Source organism: Struthio camelus, chromosome 1 (genome assembly GCF_040807025.1).
Source record: "Struthio camelus isolate bStrCam1 chromosome 1, bStrCam1.hap1, whole genome shotgun sequence".
In the NCBI taxonomy this organism is placed as follows: domain Eukaryota; kingdom Metazoa; phylum Chordata; class Aves; order Struthioniformes; family Struthionidae; genus Struthio; species Struthio camelus.
Genome location: NC_090942.1, coordinates 67263503 through 67283652, shown reverse-complemented (window position 1 = coordinate 67283652; position 20150 = coordinate 67263503). Strand labels below are relative to the sequence as shown.

At 38.5% G+C, this 20150-nt stretch overlaps 1 protein-coding gene across 1 annotated transcript in view; it reads right to left on the bottom strand.

The window, feature by feature from the left end:
- PKP2 (plakophilin 2) overlaps window positions 1-20150 on the bottom strand; it is a 45353-nt gene that overhangs the window by 24293 nt on the left and 910 nt on the right. The window contains exons 2-5 of the mRNA XM_068945976.1: window positions 13110-13222; window positions 10759-11453; window positions 5060-5198; window positions 1902-2109 (exon numbers count right to left, since the gene is read on the bottom strand). Coding sequence (XP_068802077.1) covers window positions 1902-2109; window positions 5060-5198; window positions 10759-11453; window positions 13110-13222 — 1155 coding nt within the window. The remainder of the gene's footprint in view (window positions 1-1901; window positions 2110-5059; window positions 5199-10758; window positions 11454-13109; window positions 13223-20150) is intronic.

The following is a 20150-nucleotide window of genomic DNA, read 5'->3' as shown; positions in this document are numbered from 1 at the left end:
CCATTTTCACCATGGGACTTAGCATACTTCTTGACTGCACATTTTATCTCGAACAAAGTGCAATGCTTTTCTTTTCTTTTCTTGTATTTTTAAAGCGATCCCTTGCAGCTGATAGCTGTGAAAGTTTATCAGAATATTTTGTTTTATGCAAATGACAACATACTATTCATTACTGTTTATATATTTGGTTGGTGTGTTGCATGTTTTTGAAGCAAATATTCACGTTCAATGACACCAGTAACTGCAGAAAGAAGGTGTCCCTGCATCCACTTTCAGGCTGGTGAAGCAGAACACAGATATACTCACAATACCTGTATCTGTATGAGCCCTTCTCCTGAAAGAGTCAAAGCTCTTGTCAGAAATGATGAAACTGCTAGCAAAAGCACAGGCTTTTTGGCTACCTTGCCACTGTTTTCACTACTTCTGTCACTGATGTGTAAATGCACAAGAGAGAACGCATTATACAATAACTTATCATATGACTCAATTTTGCATCGGCTGAATGTGAAAGACTTTAAGACATTTTAATGTTACAGGGCTGCTGAACTGAGCCAAAAGAGTCAACAATACAAAGCTTTGTTCCCTGGCTTCCGAAGCACAGTATTTCAAATACTCAAAAGAATGCAGAATTACAGAAGGTCTCAACATGCCTTTGCTTTAAGGCAGGGCTGTTTGACACCTATATCCTTTAAAGCACTGTTATTTTAATCTGATGTCTTTAAAGACCACTTGAAATAAAGCCTCATTCGTTTGCTCATTATGTTTTCTTCAGTTTGTGAAATGTAAGCCTACTCTTCCTCTGCATGCTAACTAAAATAAATATGGGTCACTGGTGGCTGACTTCCTAGAGATGCTCTATGGCCAAACAGAAGCAAAGGGAGGCAGGGGCTGGCAAACTCTTTTGTTGCCTATTGCAAAGCCAACAGCGCAGTAATCACAGGTTTCTTTGTAAGAAATGGTGGCCATTTCCTCCCGCCCTTTCTTCTGCTATGCAGATGTACAACAAGAGGCATAACATAGGGCTTCTGATCCAAAGCCTCTTCCTTCCAAATCACAACGGGTCATACTCATTTTAACTATTCTCCCTCAGGGAAACTGGAACAAAAAGGGTGAGAAGGTAATGTCTGCAAAGACTAATCAAGAATGCAAGCTGCACCATTGATATGATCTTTATAATCAAGTACCATATGATCTTTATCAAGTGGATGTCCTCAGAGGAGCTCTCTCCCTTGCACGCAGAAAGGAAGCACGGTGTCCTTGCTGCAGTGCTTTGTTTGTCACAGATCTGAGAAGGTAGATTCTGGGATGTAAACAGCTAGGATTGAGATGGCTCAAAGCAGATATTTGTGGCTGTAGGGTTTGTTGAGAGTACAGCACCTACCTTCCATCCCCAGCATCTGAAAGTTCTTGGGGACAGATCCGATGCAGTCTCCTACAAGGTGCTATCAGCAGCATAACTCCGCTGACAGCACAGTGTCAAAAAATGAGGGCTGAGCTGCTGTGGAAGTAGTGGGCGTTAATCATGGTCCCAGCCACCTCTGGTACTGCTCGGATCAGTACTCATCTGAATGGTTCTAAAGGATTTGCTATTTGAACTCTCACTTTCTTTTCTGGAATATCAAGGACTTTGAGCTCCCTGCAAACACACGCACACATGTCATTTCTGAAGAAGCTTTAAGAGAGGAAGTTGCAATGCCTAGTCTCTTCTTGCTATCCTAAAAACAGACTGGAAGAACCTTGGAATTTCACCTAAAGGAAGAGCTTAAAATAGGTAACAATGCCCTTTCGAGTCATTGTTCTTAGTCACTAAACATTGGCCTAAGTAAACAATCAGGCACCTCACATAGAAAGCTTGTGCACTACCTGCAGCACTTCATGCTTGCAAGCACAGAGAACACTACCTGTTATTTGTTTTTTAGTCTCTATATCCCTGGTGTTTCGGAGTACACGGAGCAACAGGGGGATCCCTTTCTGCTCTGACACTTCCAGCTTGTTGTCATTGTCCTCAAATACCAAGTTTCTCAGAGCACCACATGCTGCTCGCTGAATGTCCTCATTCTGAATGTCAAGAAGCTGTAAAAGTTTGGGAATACCACCAAGTGAGAAAACCTGTGAGGAGACAAAACAGAGCAGAGAACAACTAGATATTGAAAATGACAAACTTCAAAAACAAAAGAACCTAAAACAAAAACAATAACCTTAACCCAAACCTGTAAGGACGTTTTTCATTTGCTCCTATTTGAAAAACATGAAGCACAGATCATCAATCTGACATGACTGTAACTTCTAGGTTTTCATATGACTCACAGTTAAAATCCATAACTGAGGGAGACATCACATTTTAATAATTAAATGTGAGGGAATGAAACTGGATCTGTTACAGCTCTGCCACAGATTTGTACTCTCTGACAAGACATTCAATTGCTCTGTATTTTAGCTTTTATGTTGGTAAAACAGGACAGTAATGGTGCAACTCTGGTGATACTTGAGATTTAACTCTGGAACATGTATAAGCTGCGTTGAGATTTATGGATGTAAAGTCTTCCTGATATGCCAAGTTGTTACTTTTTCTTAGCATCTGGTTTAAAGGTAGTATTTTTCTTTGTTAACTTCTGTGCCTGTGTTGGATGTGTGTTAAAAAAAGAATACATTTTAGTCAGTACTTCTTATCTGTGGCATACTGAGAAAAATCTAGTAAATGTATATTTCAAAATGTAGATCATTCTACACTGCAAAGTAGCTAACTACTGAACTACCCACACCTAACAAGACAGTACTCTTCAGCGTCTAATTCTTTAGAAAACAAGGTTTTGGCCCCAAATGAATGAAGAATTAAAAGGACTTTTTATTTCACAGCAGCTGTGGGGAAACAAATAGTTCCCAAGTTCTACATGTTGTGGCAAATGATGAATCCCGTATGAGCTGTGATGTGGTATAAATAAGACTTGACTTCTTTAGGAATGAGTTTACTACAGAAAATAACTGACATTCATGTCCAGTTGAGGATGATTTCCTCTAGCATTTCAAATTGCCATATGGTTTTGTGGACAAACTCATCCTTGTGTAGAATTGACAGTACATGAAAGACTTAGAAATGTGATACAGCTGTTTTGAGCAGTCCAGAGCTTAATGATAAAAAGAATTTAATCTGACCAACAGGTGCTGGGAAAAGGAAGAAATGAAATGCAACAAAATCTTTTGCCCTTCATGCTGTGTCAAATTACGCTGCCTGCCTGTCTTTCCTCTGATTCAGTTGAATAAAAGGTAGTTTCTTGCTACTACACTGCTGACTTGATTCCCCCTGCTTTCAACAATCATCTTGATTCTTACAGAATGAACTACAGAAATATTTGTCTTAAAGCAAATGGAACATAGGACTCTCTGAAGGCACACTGACTTACTTTGTTACTTTTGACACTGCTTCCTTAATTTTTTTTCTTTAAACAGTTATGCAGGCTTTCTGTTGGCAATTTTAAGTGTAAGTGATCTTCTGTTGGTAATTTTAAGTTTAAGTGATCTGTAGCTCTTGTAAAACAAAGTGGTGCTACTTGGAGCCAAATGCTGAGAATTTACAAAAGCTGTTGACCTAAATTCTCATCGGCAGACAAAATCTGCCAAAACGCTGTAAGACCACATGGTCACAAGAAAAAGCCACTAGACTCACAGACTATGAGGTAACAGGGAATAAAGCATTAGGAGACACAGAGAGGAATGCATGTTGATAGGCTACATAGGGGACAAGACAATACCAACAGGAAAAAGTCTGACAGGCACCAAATAGAGAAACTTAGCTAGGATGTGTGGGATGGACAGAAAAACAGAAAATGGCTTCAGTCTGACTGCTCTGGTTTGAACTTTTCCCCATCCACCCGTTTTTCAGAGAAGCTGTCTGAGAGATGTTACCATCCTAAACCATCTTCAAATGTTCAATTCAGAAGCTCTGTCCTGAGATTGAAGTTAAGGCTGTCAGTCATGCTAGTGCTTTCTCCAAAACAGCAGTGATTTTTTTTTTTTGCTTTTTTCCCCCTGCTTTCACCTACTGTGGAGCAAGTTAAAGCTACCAAAGGACTGAGTGATGTTGGACTGTCACTAGACTGCACATGGAGATAAGGCTGAGATAAGGCTGAGACAGCATAAATTATGAAACAAAGCAAATGTAAGAAACTTTGATACAATAAAATAAACAACCACCTCACGTATCAACGTACAGAACTGCCCAGCAAGAGTACCATAATTCTATCCTATACTGAAATTTAAAGAAAAGGAAAAAGAGAGTATTTCAGATATAATTTTCTCAAAAGGGCATAAGGGACTTACCAGTTTGGTTAATTTATCCTCTGCATTAATGCATTTGTGCAGTCCTAGCAAGCCCTGAAGCTTAGATAACTTTGCACCATATTCCCAGAACTTTCCCTTATTTCTGTACCAGTGGTGTTAACTACATCAGTCAAAAATGACAGAGGGGAGCAATTAAACCGATAAGACTTCAGTTCAGACTACATGACTTATGCGTAAAGGCAGAAAGATTTTTGTTTGTTTAGCCTAGAAAAGAGCAGATTAAGTGGATATACACTTAGTTGCCCTAAAGCATATGAAAAATCATTTTACGGAGGACAGAAACAGACATTTTTCACCATATTCATCAAGACAGAACAGAAACTAATTAACTTAGATTACAAAAGGAAGACTTAAGTTACACCTTATTGGACAGGGTAGTATAGTTCCTTTACCATCTTGTGGGATCCTAATTGTTGTGCTTTTTAAAAAGCTGCTCAGAAACATCTGTAATTACAGATGGTCTGGATGAACTCTGGATTTTCCTTCTTACCCTACATCTCCATGCTTCCTATTACAAAATGCTAAAGACCAGTCTTTCGCTGGCATCGATCAGTGTCATTCCACTGATTTAAATGAATTTGCAGCAAAAAGCATCAGCACAGTCTAGGGAAAATATTCAACATCAGTATCCTACAAGGTTTCTTGAAATGTCTTTTTTCACGTTGGCATGCAGTGTTATTTGCTTTACCTGATTGAAACTGGCATAAAAATAATTCCTTACCTTTCTTCTGGCTTCTGCTTTCTGGTAACACTCATGCTGTATGAAAGTCAATGCAGCAAGAATCCTAGGTGGTGACTGTGTATTTTCACTCTTCAGTATGCTCACTGCACGCTCCAAAGTCATCTCACCTTCTGGGCTCCTAAAAGTACAGATACACAAGATACAGTGAAAGAAGGCTGCAAGAAAATGGAAAACATCAGCAGATGAAGTACTAAGACCTAAAGAAGGCCAAAGCAAAATTAGAATGTCTTTTACTGATGATGAGGATATCCTGATGGATTATCTCAGTAACGTGATGGTAGCTTTGTTGTATTTGTTGTCATGTCTTTTCTCAGCTTCTCTGTTTCTGTTTGCTTTTCTGAGCTTATACAAATTTCCCCAGTTTGAAACAGATGGGCAAAGCCTTTTGCTGGTGGGACAAAATTAAAGTGCCATATACTAAATCAAATACGTATATTGCCTGTGGTAGGACTACAGACATATTAGCCATCTTCCCCCTAGTTGCCAAAACTTTTGCTTAAATAGTAATTGCATTGGATAACCATATCAAAAATTGGAAAAAAGAGTCACCACACGCATTTTATTTTTTCTCCAGTAAAGGGAACATAAAGCAATTCACAGCAGCACAACTGGGTGGACTATTCAGGATGCAGTAGCTCTGGGATATACGGTCTTAGTCCCCAGGCTTTCTACTCAACTTTTCTTTCAAACATTCCCTACCCAGATTAAAAAAAAAAAAAAAAGGGCATTCTATTTTCTGGTTGAAACCAAGTAATTCTGCAGAATCGCATCACAGACTGGCCAGATAGGGACCAGACGGCAGTTTGTGAAAGACAGTGAAACAAGTCATGGGCAATAGCTCTCTGCTTCAGAGCTACCAGAATCAGAACATTTATTTGAAAATCATCTCACTAAGTGCATCTAAAATGAGAAATCTCACTACAATTACCTTACATGGCAAAACAGGTGCTTGGGATATAAATTTGCTTACATTCAAATTCTGAGCTTTTGGATTTTTTTTTTACTTTTAACCAAAATAAAAGTTAAAAAATAAATGATGTTCAGAAGAGTGAAATATGAAATATTTTGATACTGATTCAACAAAGATATTTCTAAAGCATGTGTTTGTGGACTGCATCAGGAGTCAATAGGTTCTTCAAGCTCTGAGACTATCTCAGTAATGGACTGTCAGGAGCTAACAGCCTAGAAGTTCAGGTTTGCCCAGTAATGGGCTGTGGATGAGCAAAGTAGACAAACTAGGAGGTAATTAGGCGGATTTCTCATACATAGCCTTACTACAAATGCACTGAAATCAGACTGCTTTCCTTAGAATATTTATGATGAACTGACAAGCTCTGAGACAAAAAAAAAGGATTTCGTTAGAACTTTCCTTGCCAACTTCCACTGTAAATCAACATTTATTATTAGCAGAGTTTCATCACAAGGCAAAAGATGGCTACAAGGACAGTAAAGAAAACAAAAGCAATATTGGTGCTCATGTTGCAAATGAAACTATAGTCCAGTACCCTGAGGTTTCCACATGCCTTTTTATTTCCATTTGTTATAAATCAACGTTATTTCCTGTCTTCTCCCCTCTTCTGAGTTAGTGTTTTGAGCAAATATGCTGTATATACAGATGCTGCAGCATGCTTGTGCAAGACGATGATGAAAGATGAAATGAAGGAGACAGTGTGTTGAGGATGTCAATGGAGAAGTTAAATCAAAGTGAAATTAAACACAACAACTGTTAATATCTCTAGTACCCTGGGCTCTGGTTTGTCAGTGCTTATAGCGTCTAGATTTTCAGGGCTTACTTCAGGGCCCTGACCTAAAACAAAGCAGTTTCTAAGTTACTCCATGTTGCAATTCTGATACACTAATCAGAAACCCACTCGAAGATCTTAAAGTAATGGAAACAAGCCAGATCATCTTTCTTATTCTTTTAAGTGGAACAGAAAAACAAGCTTTTCAAGCTTGGTTTTTAGCCAGGTTTCCTAAATCAATGAGGTTTTTGTGACCCTGTTCTGCATGCACCCATGTGAGCATGTCTGCCTGCCTGTCACTGCAGTAACTCTGGAAGCCTTGGGACAGTGTTAATCACTTTTTACAGAGAGGCAGAGACCTGAGATGATTTAAATAGTGAGTCACTTCGGTGACTAATGAAGAGAGAGGCTCTATCCATGCACTTTCTAAGGTCAAGATTGCTGCATGAGCTGGTGATCCCTCATGGGGCATTAGGGACATCCATGTGGGAACTCAGCCTCAGGATGGCAGTCAGCGCCTACAGCCATAAAGGTACATCAGCAGTCACCGGCCTGTGAGGCTGAGATAAATGGATGGATGTATGGCCAGAGAGCAAACTTCTAAGTGCTGTACGTGTAGATCTGCACTGAGACTAAGAGTAGCCCATGATTCACCAGAACTGTCCCTTCACGGCTGATACTCCTTCATATGTAGTAGCTAAAATCTTATTCTCTCTTGTGCGCTGTCATATTAGGATTGCTCTTCATTAGGTAAGAATAAAATTTATATTTACTAAAATGAATAATAATAATAATAATAATAATAATAATAATAATAAATACAATAATAAAAGATGCAATATAGCCTTTGACCCTCAATGGTATTCATAAAAGTTAGAGCACTCTAACTTTTGTCAAAAGAGAATTTCTTGCAATGTTTCTCTCCTACCCTCAGAAAGTTTACAGGCAAACTAATAGCCACATAGCTAATCAACAAGTGTAATGACAACAAACAAATGGACTTGCAAGCAATGGCTGTCAAACAAAACAACAGTTTGACAAATGGTGACTTCATCTTAATTACCCGAGTATATCATTTCTGAGATATACCATCTTGTTTGATCATTTTGTCACAGCTCGCAGGTCTGATTCTGTAAGCAGTTGTTTCCTAGCTTCAGGCTGGAGCCCTCTCTTTCCTAAGCCTTTGATATGAGCTTGCTTTTCACTGCTTCATTCTACCAGCAAATGCAAAGATAGTATTTCTATAGGCTGATTTCTCTGCACTAATTTCATAGCATGAGCTAAGTATTCTACAGAAAGTTTGAAAATGCACTTATGCATATTTTAAATTCTATACACAGCTAGCCTGCACTTCTCTTTAGCCTTACACAACTATTTTATAACCTCTCAGTTAACGTTGGAAAGATCTAAATTGTAAATTATATAAAAACGTACAGATTTCTGAAAAAAATCAAATGATTTGGAACATGGAATTATCTTTTTTCCCTTACATTATTACAGGAACAACAATTAGCATCACATAATGCAACCTTAAAATCAAAGAGAATGGGAAGCGACAAGAAATGTGAAAGTCCTTACTAACACCTTAGACTGAGAAGTCTCGTGTGAAGAAGCTGTTGTACTGACAGAAGAATGACAGACTTAACTGAAAGAAATGTCTGGTTTGACAGCAGGGTACCCAAAGGCAAAATGTAGTCTATTAGGTTTTAAATACTTCATTCTACGTTAAACTGAGCAATAGTTAACCATGGATGAACCACAATGTACTACAACCAAAACAGGATTTAAGCATCAAGTCCTTCTAGTGACGAGAATTACAAGGGAACTTACCACACATGTATTTTTATACATCATATATGTGGATATCACATGTACTTTATTACCTAAGCTTATGTAACAAACACAGAGTTCATTCAGCTAAATTGGCTATGGTTTCTTTCTTACTGTTTAAGAATTCAGTGAAACAAATCTCTTTGGGGAATTATATCCTACATACTATTCTTCACTAGCCTCTCGTTAATATAAGCTCTTATATATGTATACTTATATTTTTATATAAGTATACTTACATTTTTAAACTTTGGGTAAAATAGAGTCCTTCATCCCACCCCAACTCAAGACAGCTACGAATCCAAACTACAAACTACGATATTTGAAAATACAAGTTAAAAATTCAGAAGTACGGAGATAAACGAAACCTGCAAACATTTGCCTCCAGTTGTTTTCCTCTGTAGTTTCCAGTAAAAAAATGAACTGAAAAACTTAAGGAGCTACACTATTCAAAAGGTTTCTGTTGGGTCACAAACCTTCCACCTGGAGTTCAGCATGGTCTCAAGCAAGCCACATGCACAATGACAGAAGCTGGATATTTACACAGTGCAGATACGAAAAGCACTTTGGCTGGCATCTCTGCAGTGAGATAACTAAATTCTAGTGTCTGCATCTGCAAAACAAGAACCAAAATTGCTCCTACACAAAATTAAAGTAGCTAGCTGTGGCTTAAATGCACTCAAGAATGTACTTCCAGTTAAGTAAATGATTAAGTCAATCCATTATAAGCCTATCTGTAAGTTGTCTTCTTGAAAAACAAAGTCTTCCTATTTTCAACATCATTACTGCCAAATCTTTAGCTGTTGTCAGCTCCCAGTTGTGTTTTCTGAACTTACGTGCTGCAAAGACTGAATCTTTAGGCCATATCATTAATACCAGATCTCTGAACTTCTGGATCACCAATCAGCAAAAATTTTGATCCAGATTAGACATGGGCAAAAGATTATACATTTGTAAAACTAATCACAGCATACGATACATAGTTTATGAAAGACAATACCTGATCTGTATACAGCAGTGATATCAGCTGATGCCTAACCTGATACGGTAGCAAACACAGAAAAGAAAGGCTGCCTTTGGAAAAATGAACTTAACAGCTGTGCAACTGTGGAAAAAAGGGACATTTCTTAATAATGTTGTTAGTAATAACACCACAATTAACATACACAACAAACCTTGGGATCCTCTTTGGATTATGAAACAACAATGGAAACTGCAGTAAACAGTGTAAGTAACGATCTTCTGTTTACTGAATGTTTTGTTCTGTCCACTGAAACTTGGAACTTAGAGTTCTCAAAATACTCAGACTTTTCTAAAATGAAAAGAGTATTCACTTCTTAACAGAATTTCAGCACTGATGGACAAATTTGCTTTTTGAAAATGGAACAATTCAGGAAAAAAGTCATTAAAAAAATCTGAATGCTTCTAACATTTTAAATAATTTTCTGAAATCTGAGGGCAGCTCTGGGAATTACTGCTATAGAGCTAAGAGAGCCTCAGCTTAAAATAGCATCCTCAGAGTTTGTAGATTCTCCTGGCAGGGAGAACCTTTGGGGTCCTGAAATTTAGAGCAGTCTATGTTCATTGTAGGGATGGTGCTACAGGCTAGCAGAGCTATGAGAAATTTCTGCCTGTGTTTTAACTGAAGTTTGCCAAAACCAGAGCGTTCCCTTGAAATGAGGAAGGATTTTTAACCGCTAAAAGCTGTTTCATTGGCAGATTTCTCTAGTGAGAATCAGAGTTGAAATCATCTGGCTTCTTATGAGCACAAATTCTGTCAATATCTTAGGGTGTACCATGATTTAGGTTGTAAATTACTCAAGGATTAAGTCTTGGCAACAGAGGGCCCCAAACTTGAACAGAAGCTGTGGACCCTGCAGTATGTACATATACATACACTTTTTCTCTCTTTCCTCTGTTGCATTGCAAGTGGATTTTTAAAAGCAAATCTACTCTTTGTGTCCTCTGCATTGACGTTTTATATACTGTGCTGGCTGGCCAACCAATAGCTGGCAGTCCATCTTCTGTTTTTAAACAAACAGATTCTTTTCAACCATGAACCTCCCAGGTAACTGTGAACCACAGCAGATTCTGCATCATGCTTACCCTAGCTGAGATCCACTGATGGTGACTTGTTCACTCTGCAGGAGACCATTTCTTCCTGCTGCTGCCACAGCAGCTGTCAATGGCATCCTCTTCCCATCTGTTTCTGCAGCCACAGTGGTTACTGAAGCTTGGTGAGAAGCTTCCCTCCTGGTCTGGGTGCTTCTGAAAGTAGTTTGGTGCCAGCTGGACCTCAAAGATTGCCTGTTCTGAGACCCAATATGGGAAGCAACTGGTGACCTGACTTGTCCTGTGGGACTGCCTGAGGTCAGGTAGTTCTCTTTCTCCAAAAGGTTGGTCATACTGCGACTGTTGCTTACTTGCCGGTACAGAGGTACAGTGGAGCTGGGGAGGACACCATCAAAGACTGTGTCATTAAAAGCTCCCATGTGGGATTGCCTTTTAAAAGACCGTCCCCTGTTCACCGAATCATGAAGAGCGTAACCAGTAATCTCAGATCGAGCATATCTTGGTGGGACAGTCATGTTGGATCTCCTGCTATCTCCATGCCTCATAGAGAATCCGGCTTGAATCCCTCTGTCATAATTAAAATCACTGGAAACATATGCAAATCTCTCAGGGCCTCGTTGGGGAGAAATCTCTAATCTCTTCAGAGGTTGCCTTTGAGATCTCTCTTCCATCGTCTTGTAAGTAGTTCTAGACCCCCAGCCATTTGTATAAGGGGTTGGCGAAGCCATCTGTTCAAGGGTACATAAAAGAACAGGAGCCATGGCAAGATCACAGCATTTAAGATTAACAGCAAATACATCAAGCCAAAAAGAAAAGATAAAAAATGTGAGGTCAGTTACCAGAAGAAAATCAAATGGGAACATCATCAAAACGGTACATGAAAAGGGATTCCGCTACACTTCTTTGCATCTGCCTAATGAAAGTAGAAACAAGCATAGTCTAAACATTAGGAGACAAAGTCTAAGAGTCTAGGCTTCTACTGCTAACTCGAAATATGCGTATAAGTCAATTGCCTACAAGCTTGGATAAAACCATATCTGTGTGGCCAGACTGAAAACCCTTACTTTCGCTGTGGAAGAGCTACCGATGGGTATAATGGACACACAAAAGGAGCAAAGGTTACCAAATCTAGTAAGTATGGGTTCCGATCATCGGATAAATTTGTTTATTATACAGGAGCTATGCAAGGACATCATATGTTACTGTTAGTTATCCATTGTTGCTCTTTTCTAAAAAATAAGAGACTCATCAAAGATTTTGGACTGGATGACATGTGAGAACAGGGAGGACAGAGAAGGAAATGTAGTTAAGTAAGCCGTTGTACCTCTAGCCATACAGAGCCAGAGATTTTTAATTAACTAACAGGCCGGCAGCTGGGCTATTTCCTTTAATGAGCATAAGTACAGAATAATTCCTGCCTCATCTAAAGCTGAGACAGAACTGGGCCTTCCATATACAGCTATTGTACTGATGGACTCTATTTGAGTATTCCCATTCACTAGTTGAATTGGTTCCAGTTCACTCATGTTGATCATACAGCAGCATTGCTATTGAGCTATGTGTTGATTTTCAAGTCATGTGGTTGCCCCTGCAACTGGGTTCCTATCAGTTATGACCAGAGTCATGAACCAGCAGAGCAGAAAATCAATTATTTATTTTAGCAGTTAAGGCATGAACCCAAGACAAGTGTGGTCACTATAAGAAGTGGAGTTGTAATTAGAAACAGTTTAGAAACACTATTATATTAAAAGGACTCTAGCACTGAGATTCTTGTAATGCTTAAACAGGTTACAACAGGATTATTTAAAATGATAAGGAACACTCCACCTGTCACGTTGAAGCTAATGCAATCTGTTCTCCTGTGGTTTTGGATGCTTAATTCCCTAACCTCTTTCATCATATTCCCAACTCCAACCCATGTGCCCAACATGCTGTCACTTTTCACCCCACAGGATCCCTGAGCTCCCTCAAGCAACTGCTAACTCTTCGGCTGGGTAAGTGGCAGCATGGCCTTGGAGCCACTTGGAGCTACATATGTGCTGACTGACCCACAGTCTGTTGGGATGGATAAAGATCTGACATGTAACAGCCTTTGTCTTAGCGGGGTGTTAACAAGGTTTTTCATTTTCTGCTCCGATGCCAATTCTCCCAAAATCAATAGATCTGCAAAAAGTCTGTCAAATTGAGCTGAATTTAGCCACTGGGATCAGAAGTCACCAGAAGGGGGAAGGAATGTTAACAGACAGGTACCTCAGTAGCTAAAACCTCCTTTAAATAGTAAACAAGCAAGCAAACAATCTAACGTTGTAATACCATTTAACAAAATGAGTCAACTATACATGTGATATTATATTTATTTCTATTCATCGCCTCCTTTTCCTCACCTGGTTTGATTGATAGTATGAGAAACCATATTGAGCTCTTGGTACAAAATCATTTTCAGTAATCCCCATGTTATAAACATGTTCTGGAACACTGGAAGCACGGTGTAACCTGCCTGTAATCAAAGACTAAGATTAGTAAGATTTTAATAAAACATTATATTACCATAAAGAATGATTTACAGTACTAGGGAAATGACCCAGTACACAATGCTAATAATATATACCAGCTGAAAAGCAGACAGGGAAAGGATGCAAAGATGTTTGTAGTCTGTGTATCATGTTCAGAATATGGCTAAGCAAAGCCTTCTTAAGACACCAGGCCTTTTCCAGTTTCTTGTTTATTTTACGTAAGAGGAGATATTTTTAACTCTTAGAAGTCTAAGTCAAACATGGGTTTATACCCCTGTTACTGTATACCTTAGAGGTGCAATTTTTACAATACACCATTGCAAATGAATAGCATACACTGAATGTAAACTGTTTTCTTCATAGTTGCCTACTTCTGATGATGATGTTTCTTTTTCCTCAGGCTCTACTTTAATGATAATATATTGGAGCAAGCAATGCTTTGTTCATCAGTGCTGCTCAGTGCTTCACCCAAAGAACACAAGAGTCCATGAACAGACTCTACAGTTTATGGAGACATATGACATATGATGCTGAAAAAGTGGGGGGGAGTTTAATGACACTTTAAATCTGTATCCGAAAGGTTCACTAATCCCACCAACAGTGTAGAATACCCAGCTCTGAAAATAAAACAGTGCATTGTGATTATTCTTTTTTGTTAAAACTTTATTCTTTTTTAATTAAAAAAAAAACAATTATCAGGCTGCTTTTTTTTCCACTGACACCATGCATCTTTACAGGAAAATGCTTCTGTTAGTACAAAATAATTTTAAAGCTTTGTAACAGATACTGCTGAAATGATTTTTTATTCTCCTGTTATGAGAATCGGCCTACAGGAATATAAAAACTACAAAGATGATTAAAGAGGTGAAACAGAAGTCAAAAGCTGAAGGCAAGACATACCCCAAATCTGCCACAAACGGGCCAGTGTGTGATGTAGAAGTTTAGGTAACAGTGATTAACAAAGAAGTCAGATACACTGATTGGCCATGAATTTTCCAAATAGCAGATACCGCCTGAGCTACTACAGAAAATAAAGAACCCAATCATTAACTTGGTTAAAACTGATGAAGTTTCCACTTCTAAAAATATTAGGAGCCATGTACACAACAGAGCCCAAAACAAGCAGGTAAATGCCTAGCGGGATTTCTGAAAGCACCTTGTGTATGTATGCCAAACAGCTGAGGCTTTCAGCTTATGCAGTTAGGCTCCTCGCTTTATTAGGTGCATATGGGTTTCCTTAGGGACTTAAATAATCCTGTATCCTTGATCTTTAGTTACTGTAGCTGGTAAAAGGCTTGATAAGGATGAACCAAACAAGAACATAAGAATAATTTGCCAAGGATTCTCACTAGCACTGGTCCACTTGGATAAGACTAAATCTGTGCATAATAAAAATCAGTGTTTAACAATCTGAGGTCCAGTTCAATCATACTTTCCAGTTATTTTGCCTATTTAATCATATTTTCCAGCTCTTTTGCTTTGGCCGTGCAACACAGAATTAAACATGCATTAGGTGATTTGTTAAGACACATTCATTGTAACTTTGAGTCATGAGACTGAAATGATACAGTTTGCTCAAATTAATGATTTGGATTGTAAGAATTCCTACACTACATTAAAAGTCTGTGTGTTTCAACATAGCCCTTGTTGCCCAAATAGATGACGAGGCAGAAATAGGAGAGGGGCTTATTTTACACTGAAAAAACTTCCTGCTTAGCTCTGCCAATGGGTACAGACAACAAAAATCTGCCAATGTGTACAGACAACAAAAACCTGCACGTTCATACAACCTGTGTGATATAATTCTCATATTTCAGTTTCAAGCGGCCAATAAGACTCCATCTTAGTCTACTGCCTATGCCTCCTTTTTAAAGATTAACTTTATTCATTGTTATCTATGAAAATACTCTCATATAAGCAGTCTTTAAATGTACACAAACACACATACATATTAACAATGTTTCCTTGTTTCTTTACAATTAGTATTTTTGTCCAGTTCACTTTAACTAGTGAGAAACTGTTCTCTGTTACCTATCTACTTAGAACATAGAGATCCTTTGAGCAAGGCATTTCTTGATGTTTTAGAAAACTCTGAACTCTGTCTTTACTAAACTAATAACAAAATAATGAGGATTATAAAGCTGCCCATGAATGAGTGTAGGATAAGCTACATATCTAACAGTTGCCCTCTTTGCAAAAGCAAAATACAGTCAATCAGAAATCACAACAGTCAGATATCTTTGCTAAACAGTAGCTTTAAGTAGTCCTCCCTTTTTAACCTTCAGTCTTCCTGTGAACTATCCATCAGTAAAACAAAACATTTTTCTCTCTCAGACGTAAACACAGTAGACATTGGCTTCTGGAATTTCATTTTGCAGGTACAGTATCAAGTATATCTTACCATATCAGTAAATTATTTTGTGAGCATTTTACCTAAGATTTATTAGCTACATAAAACGTAATTTGTAAGATGGGCTGTCTACTTGTGCCAAAATCCAGTGTGCTAAAGGAAAAAGCAGTAACTGAAATGCTGCGTCTTCATTAGCTCTGAGATACATAACAGGTGATCTGATCAAAACTTGCATCTCTCAGTGAGGCTACTTCCAGCTTTTTTTCATCACAGTACAAAAGCCTACATGTTTCTCACACCTCTTAGTGTTACATACATTCAAAAATTATTAGGCAGTCCTTAAACACTCAGTGCATTGATTGAAAAGAAAGCAAGCCATGAAGGATTTTCTTAATATATTATGGGTTCATTTAGTACTACTATTAATATTTTCTGACTGTAAGACCTAGTAGTCTAAGTCTCACAGAAACTCTCTCTTCAAAAACTAAAAACTTGATTCAGTTACTCACCCATAGGGGTCCAAACCTATTTGACATGCCATAGGGAGAGCCCACTTGATTTCCAGGTGCCAGTCAGGAAAAGCATGGACTTCCTACAGGCTCTGTGTCATGTCTGTCAAACCATGCGGGTCCTTTGGAAACTGTGGGCATCTCAAATAGCAGCCAACACCCATGTGTGGGCAACTAAACTGAACCTTTATCTCACTCTCCTTTCTTTCCTGCCAATATGCAACCAAAGGAGTTCAGAACACTGGCTTTTTGGATGTGGTTAAGCAGCGGAGAAAAACTAAAACCTCTTCACTCTTCCTCACACCCAAAATAAAAGCCATCCAAGAATCACCTAATCTCACAAAAATTCTGATAAAATTTGGAGACCTGACAAAATAGTTGCACCATAAGGAAGGAGACTGAAGAGATGACTGAGAAAAAAATCCCATCTATTGTCACAGTGGCTCTTCTCAGACCTCCTTTGTTCCCTTGGATGTGGTATCCTGAATATCTCTACAGGCCTTGAAAGCTCCTCCCCAGTGATTACTGGCCGTACTGGCCACTGTTTCAGACAAATCAATCTCCTCTGTGATAGGCCTCCAAAAATCACGATGACAATAGGTGTGTCTACGTTATAATGATATATGAAGAAGATTACTAGTCTCTACTAAGGATACTAGGCGTATCAGATTCCTTTTACGTTCTGTATACTCTTATCTCTCAGTTATGAGTCTTTTTCAGCAATTTTGTATTTACATGGTTTCCACAAAAAACAAGTTTTGGCTTTAAATCCCCCACTGCAGGCATCAACATAATCATACCCTGTGCATACAGTCTATGAGAGACTGTGCTATTTTCAGGCATCCCAAGCACCCACCTGATGAATTTATATTGTCCACTCTTGTTTGGGGTGGGGTAATAATATCCTCAGCAGAGACTCCTTGTGTTCCTTGCTGCTGATTTGCCATCTTTTAATCCTTTTTCATACACCACCACCCATGGACTAAGATGGTGGCATTTTAACAATGGCATATCAAAAATTTCACTGAATCACTCAATCTAGAGATGAACGAGCCTTCTTTCTGGTCATTCCCTCTCATCGCTCTGCCAGTGCAAGCCAAAGGACTTTTTTCTAACATTTTGTACTTTGCACTGGTCAGTACCCATTTATACAAGTGCTCACAATTAAAGAAAAAGATCTCTTTCGGCTCAGGAAGCACAGGTGAGCAATTTAACGATACCAATGAGAAGCAGAAGAAACAAATACTTTTTGTCTACTTTCTCTTTCTACAAAGACACAACAACAAAACTACTATGAAGCAGTGAGCCTGGTCAAAAATCTATGAAACAGAAGACCCAGGATAAGAAATCCCTAAGAACCCCTAAAAAACAGTTTAAGAAAAACACTACAAAGAATTGTAAAAATGAAGAAATATAAGGAAGAAATAAGGCTCTGATTGTAACTGCCTTATATCTAATACTGGTCATTTGGAAACCTCCTAAGTTCATAAACACAAACCTGTGTCAGAGAAAGTATCTCTGCATAGACGGCAGTTCACTGGGCTGTTTGGTTTTGTAAGATGTACTACTAAATTCTGCCCTCATTTTATGCAGTAAAACTGAGAAGGTTGTACAGGAAGGAAGACTTTGTTCCAGGAATTACACTCAAGAAACAGGAATATCACAAAGGAATTTAAAAGCCAATCAAAACTCAGAGAGAACAAGATCAGAGGCAAGTGGAATCAGAAACGTAACATGGTTTAATCAACTCTTAAATTATACATGAAATAATCAATGCTATATGTGTGAGCTGAAAGCCACCACTCATTAACGTATATGATTCTGAATGCCATTTTTTTGAAGTACGTATCACTCCATGCTATCTTTCAACAGCTGCTCTAGTGGCTCACATTTACTTCCGCGTGGCATAATCTTTAACTTACAAAGGTATAGCAACTGATGAAGTGGAGAAGTTGCAGCTGTTGGCAAACTACTGCTTGAAAAAGGTTCGACAGCGTTTTAAAACGTCTCGAGGCAGCACATAATTTTAATCATTTTGCACCTGAAGGAATCCTCCAAGCACAAATCTGAGGATTATCTGAATTTCCATTATAAAAAGCAAGACACCTTCAAAAAACAAAGAAGGGAGAAAAAGGGCATAAAATAGCAAACAATGTGGGTGAGGGAGACAAAAAGGCTTTCCCATCTGAAGGTAATGTTTAAGCCTAAGCAGCCACCTTTAATTTGAAGCTTTAAGGAGAAGTTATGCTGCCTGATAACGTACTCTTTGTGCTTCTAAACTCCCAGTACTGTTGGTGGAAGCTGGATGTGCACAGAGTATACTGGGTAAGACCTTTATTACCACTGATTTGTTGCCTAATTTTAGGCATGTATGTGAATACTCCAGTTATGTATGTGCTAAGTACTTTGCTCAACAGGGTCTGAAATACTTCTACTGATAGGACAGTAGGACAGTTGTATCACAGGGACCTGCTCCTACTCCTTTTAAATCTTTACAGAGTTCTCCCTGTGACTTCGAACAATATGAGTTAAGACCCTTAGAGAGTATCTCTAGAAAATCATTATAATTTAGTGAAGTGGTATTTTTTGCATGTAAAATAGTGCACATCTTTAAAAAGCAGCTTATACACACAAATTGAAATGTTTTTCAAAGAATAGTCAAATTTTGAGCAAGTCTTTTAGGGAAAAAGCACATTTGGATTCACACACACTTATCCATACATTTTTCAGAAAAGTCAACATGTTGAACACATGACAGGCAGTTGACACATATTATATAGATATCTGAGATACAGATAGACAGATACATACATAGCTGTATCTATATATTGTGTGTATATAAATAAATATATGTATTTATATAAGGAATACATTCCTGCTCCATTTTTTCTGAGTTTTGCAGTAGGACTAAAAATGTGCGATGAATTGGGCAGAAGTATATGTTTGAAAGAAGAAAAGCAGAAAATCCTTTTATGTATGAGTAACACATGTAACACACATGATTTACTACTCCTGTTTCCTAAGCATGAAAGTATTGCTGTCTCAGAAACACAAAGTGCCCAAATACTTGATCTTTAGAAAAACAACGCTAATGAAGACAACTATCCCCTAATCCATCAGTTTTGTTAATGTGTTCCAGAGAAGGTAAGGGGAGCTAGGAGGACTGGAACTTCTCTTCATAGATTTTTATGCATAGTTTAGAGACGGCATCTCAGCTTCATGACACCAACTCATTTGTTAACTATCGTTTAAAAAGCATTTTCCAGAGAGGTCCTCTCCAGTACCAGAAAAACTAATGAAGTTACTCTAAAAATGTTCAGGAACCTTATTCAAACAAGAGCTTCCACCTGAGGACTTGCATGTGTACCTGCACACTGCTGAGCCGTGTATACCTGCTTATGTGATTCATGTTCCTATTTTTTCTGAGTAGAATATGTCCGCGCCTGCATTGTATGCATTTTTAGTCAAGAGGTGTTTTTTAGATGGAAGCCAGCTGAAGTACAAGGAAATATTTTTCTGTCTGACAAGACAGATGAGTGAAGTATATTTATAAACGTGAAGCCCTTTTGCTCAGTCTTTTGAAAACAAAAGGGGACAGCTTCCATAATGACAACTGAGCAACAGGGTATAATAACCTGCAAGTCAGTCATATCGTCCTATTTAAAAACAGGAGCAAAGTTTTCAGTATAATTAATTTCATGTTTGCAGATTTGTTTGATTTACTTGAAAGACAATGCATCTCTTTTCCATTAATACTGAAGACGAACCCCCCCCCCCCAGCAGCTTGCCTGAAACCCTCGGCACCTGACAAAGTCACCCAGGTGGGGCCTGACACTGCAACTGGATCCCCCTCGCATGATAGGTACCACCGCACGGTGGACCCTATCAAAGGATCAGGCCTGCTGACTGCAAGAGCTTAAGAGCAAGGACTGATTGACTTCAATTTGTACTGCGCACGTCAACGAACAGGGTAAATAAAGAATTTAGCAGCATTATCGTTCCGTTTCCTATTTATGCCTTTCCCAGGGTTATTTTGCCAAACCTCCTTTTTGT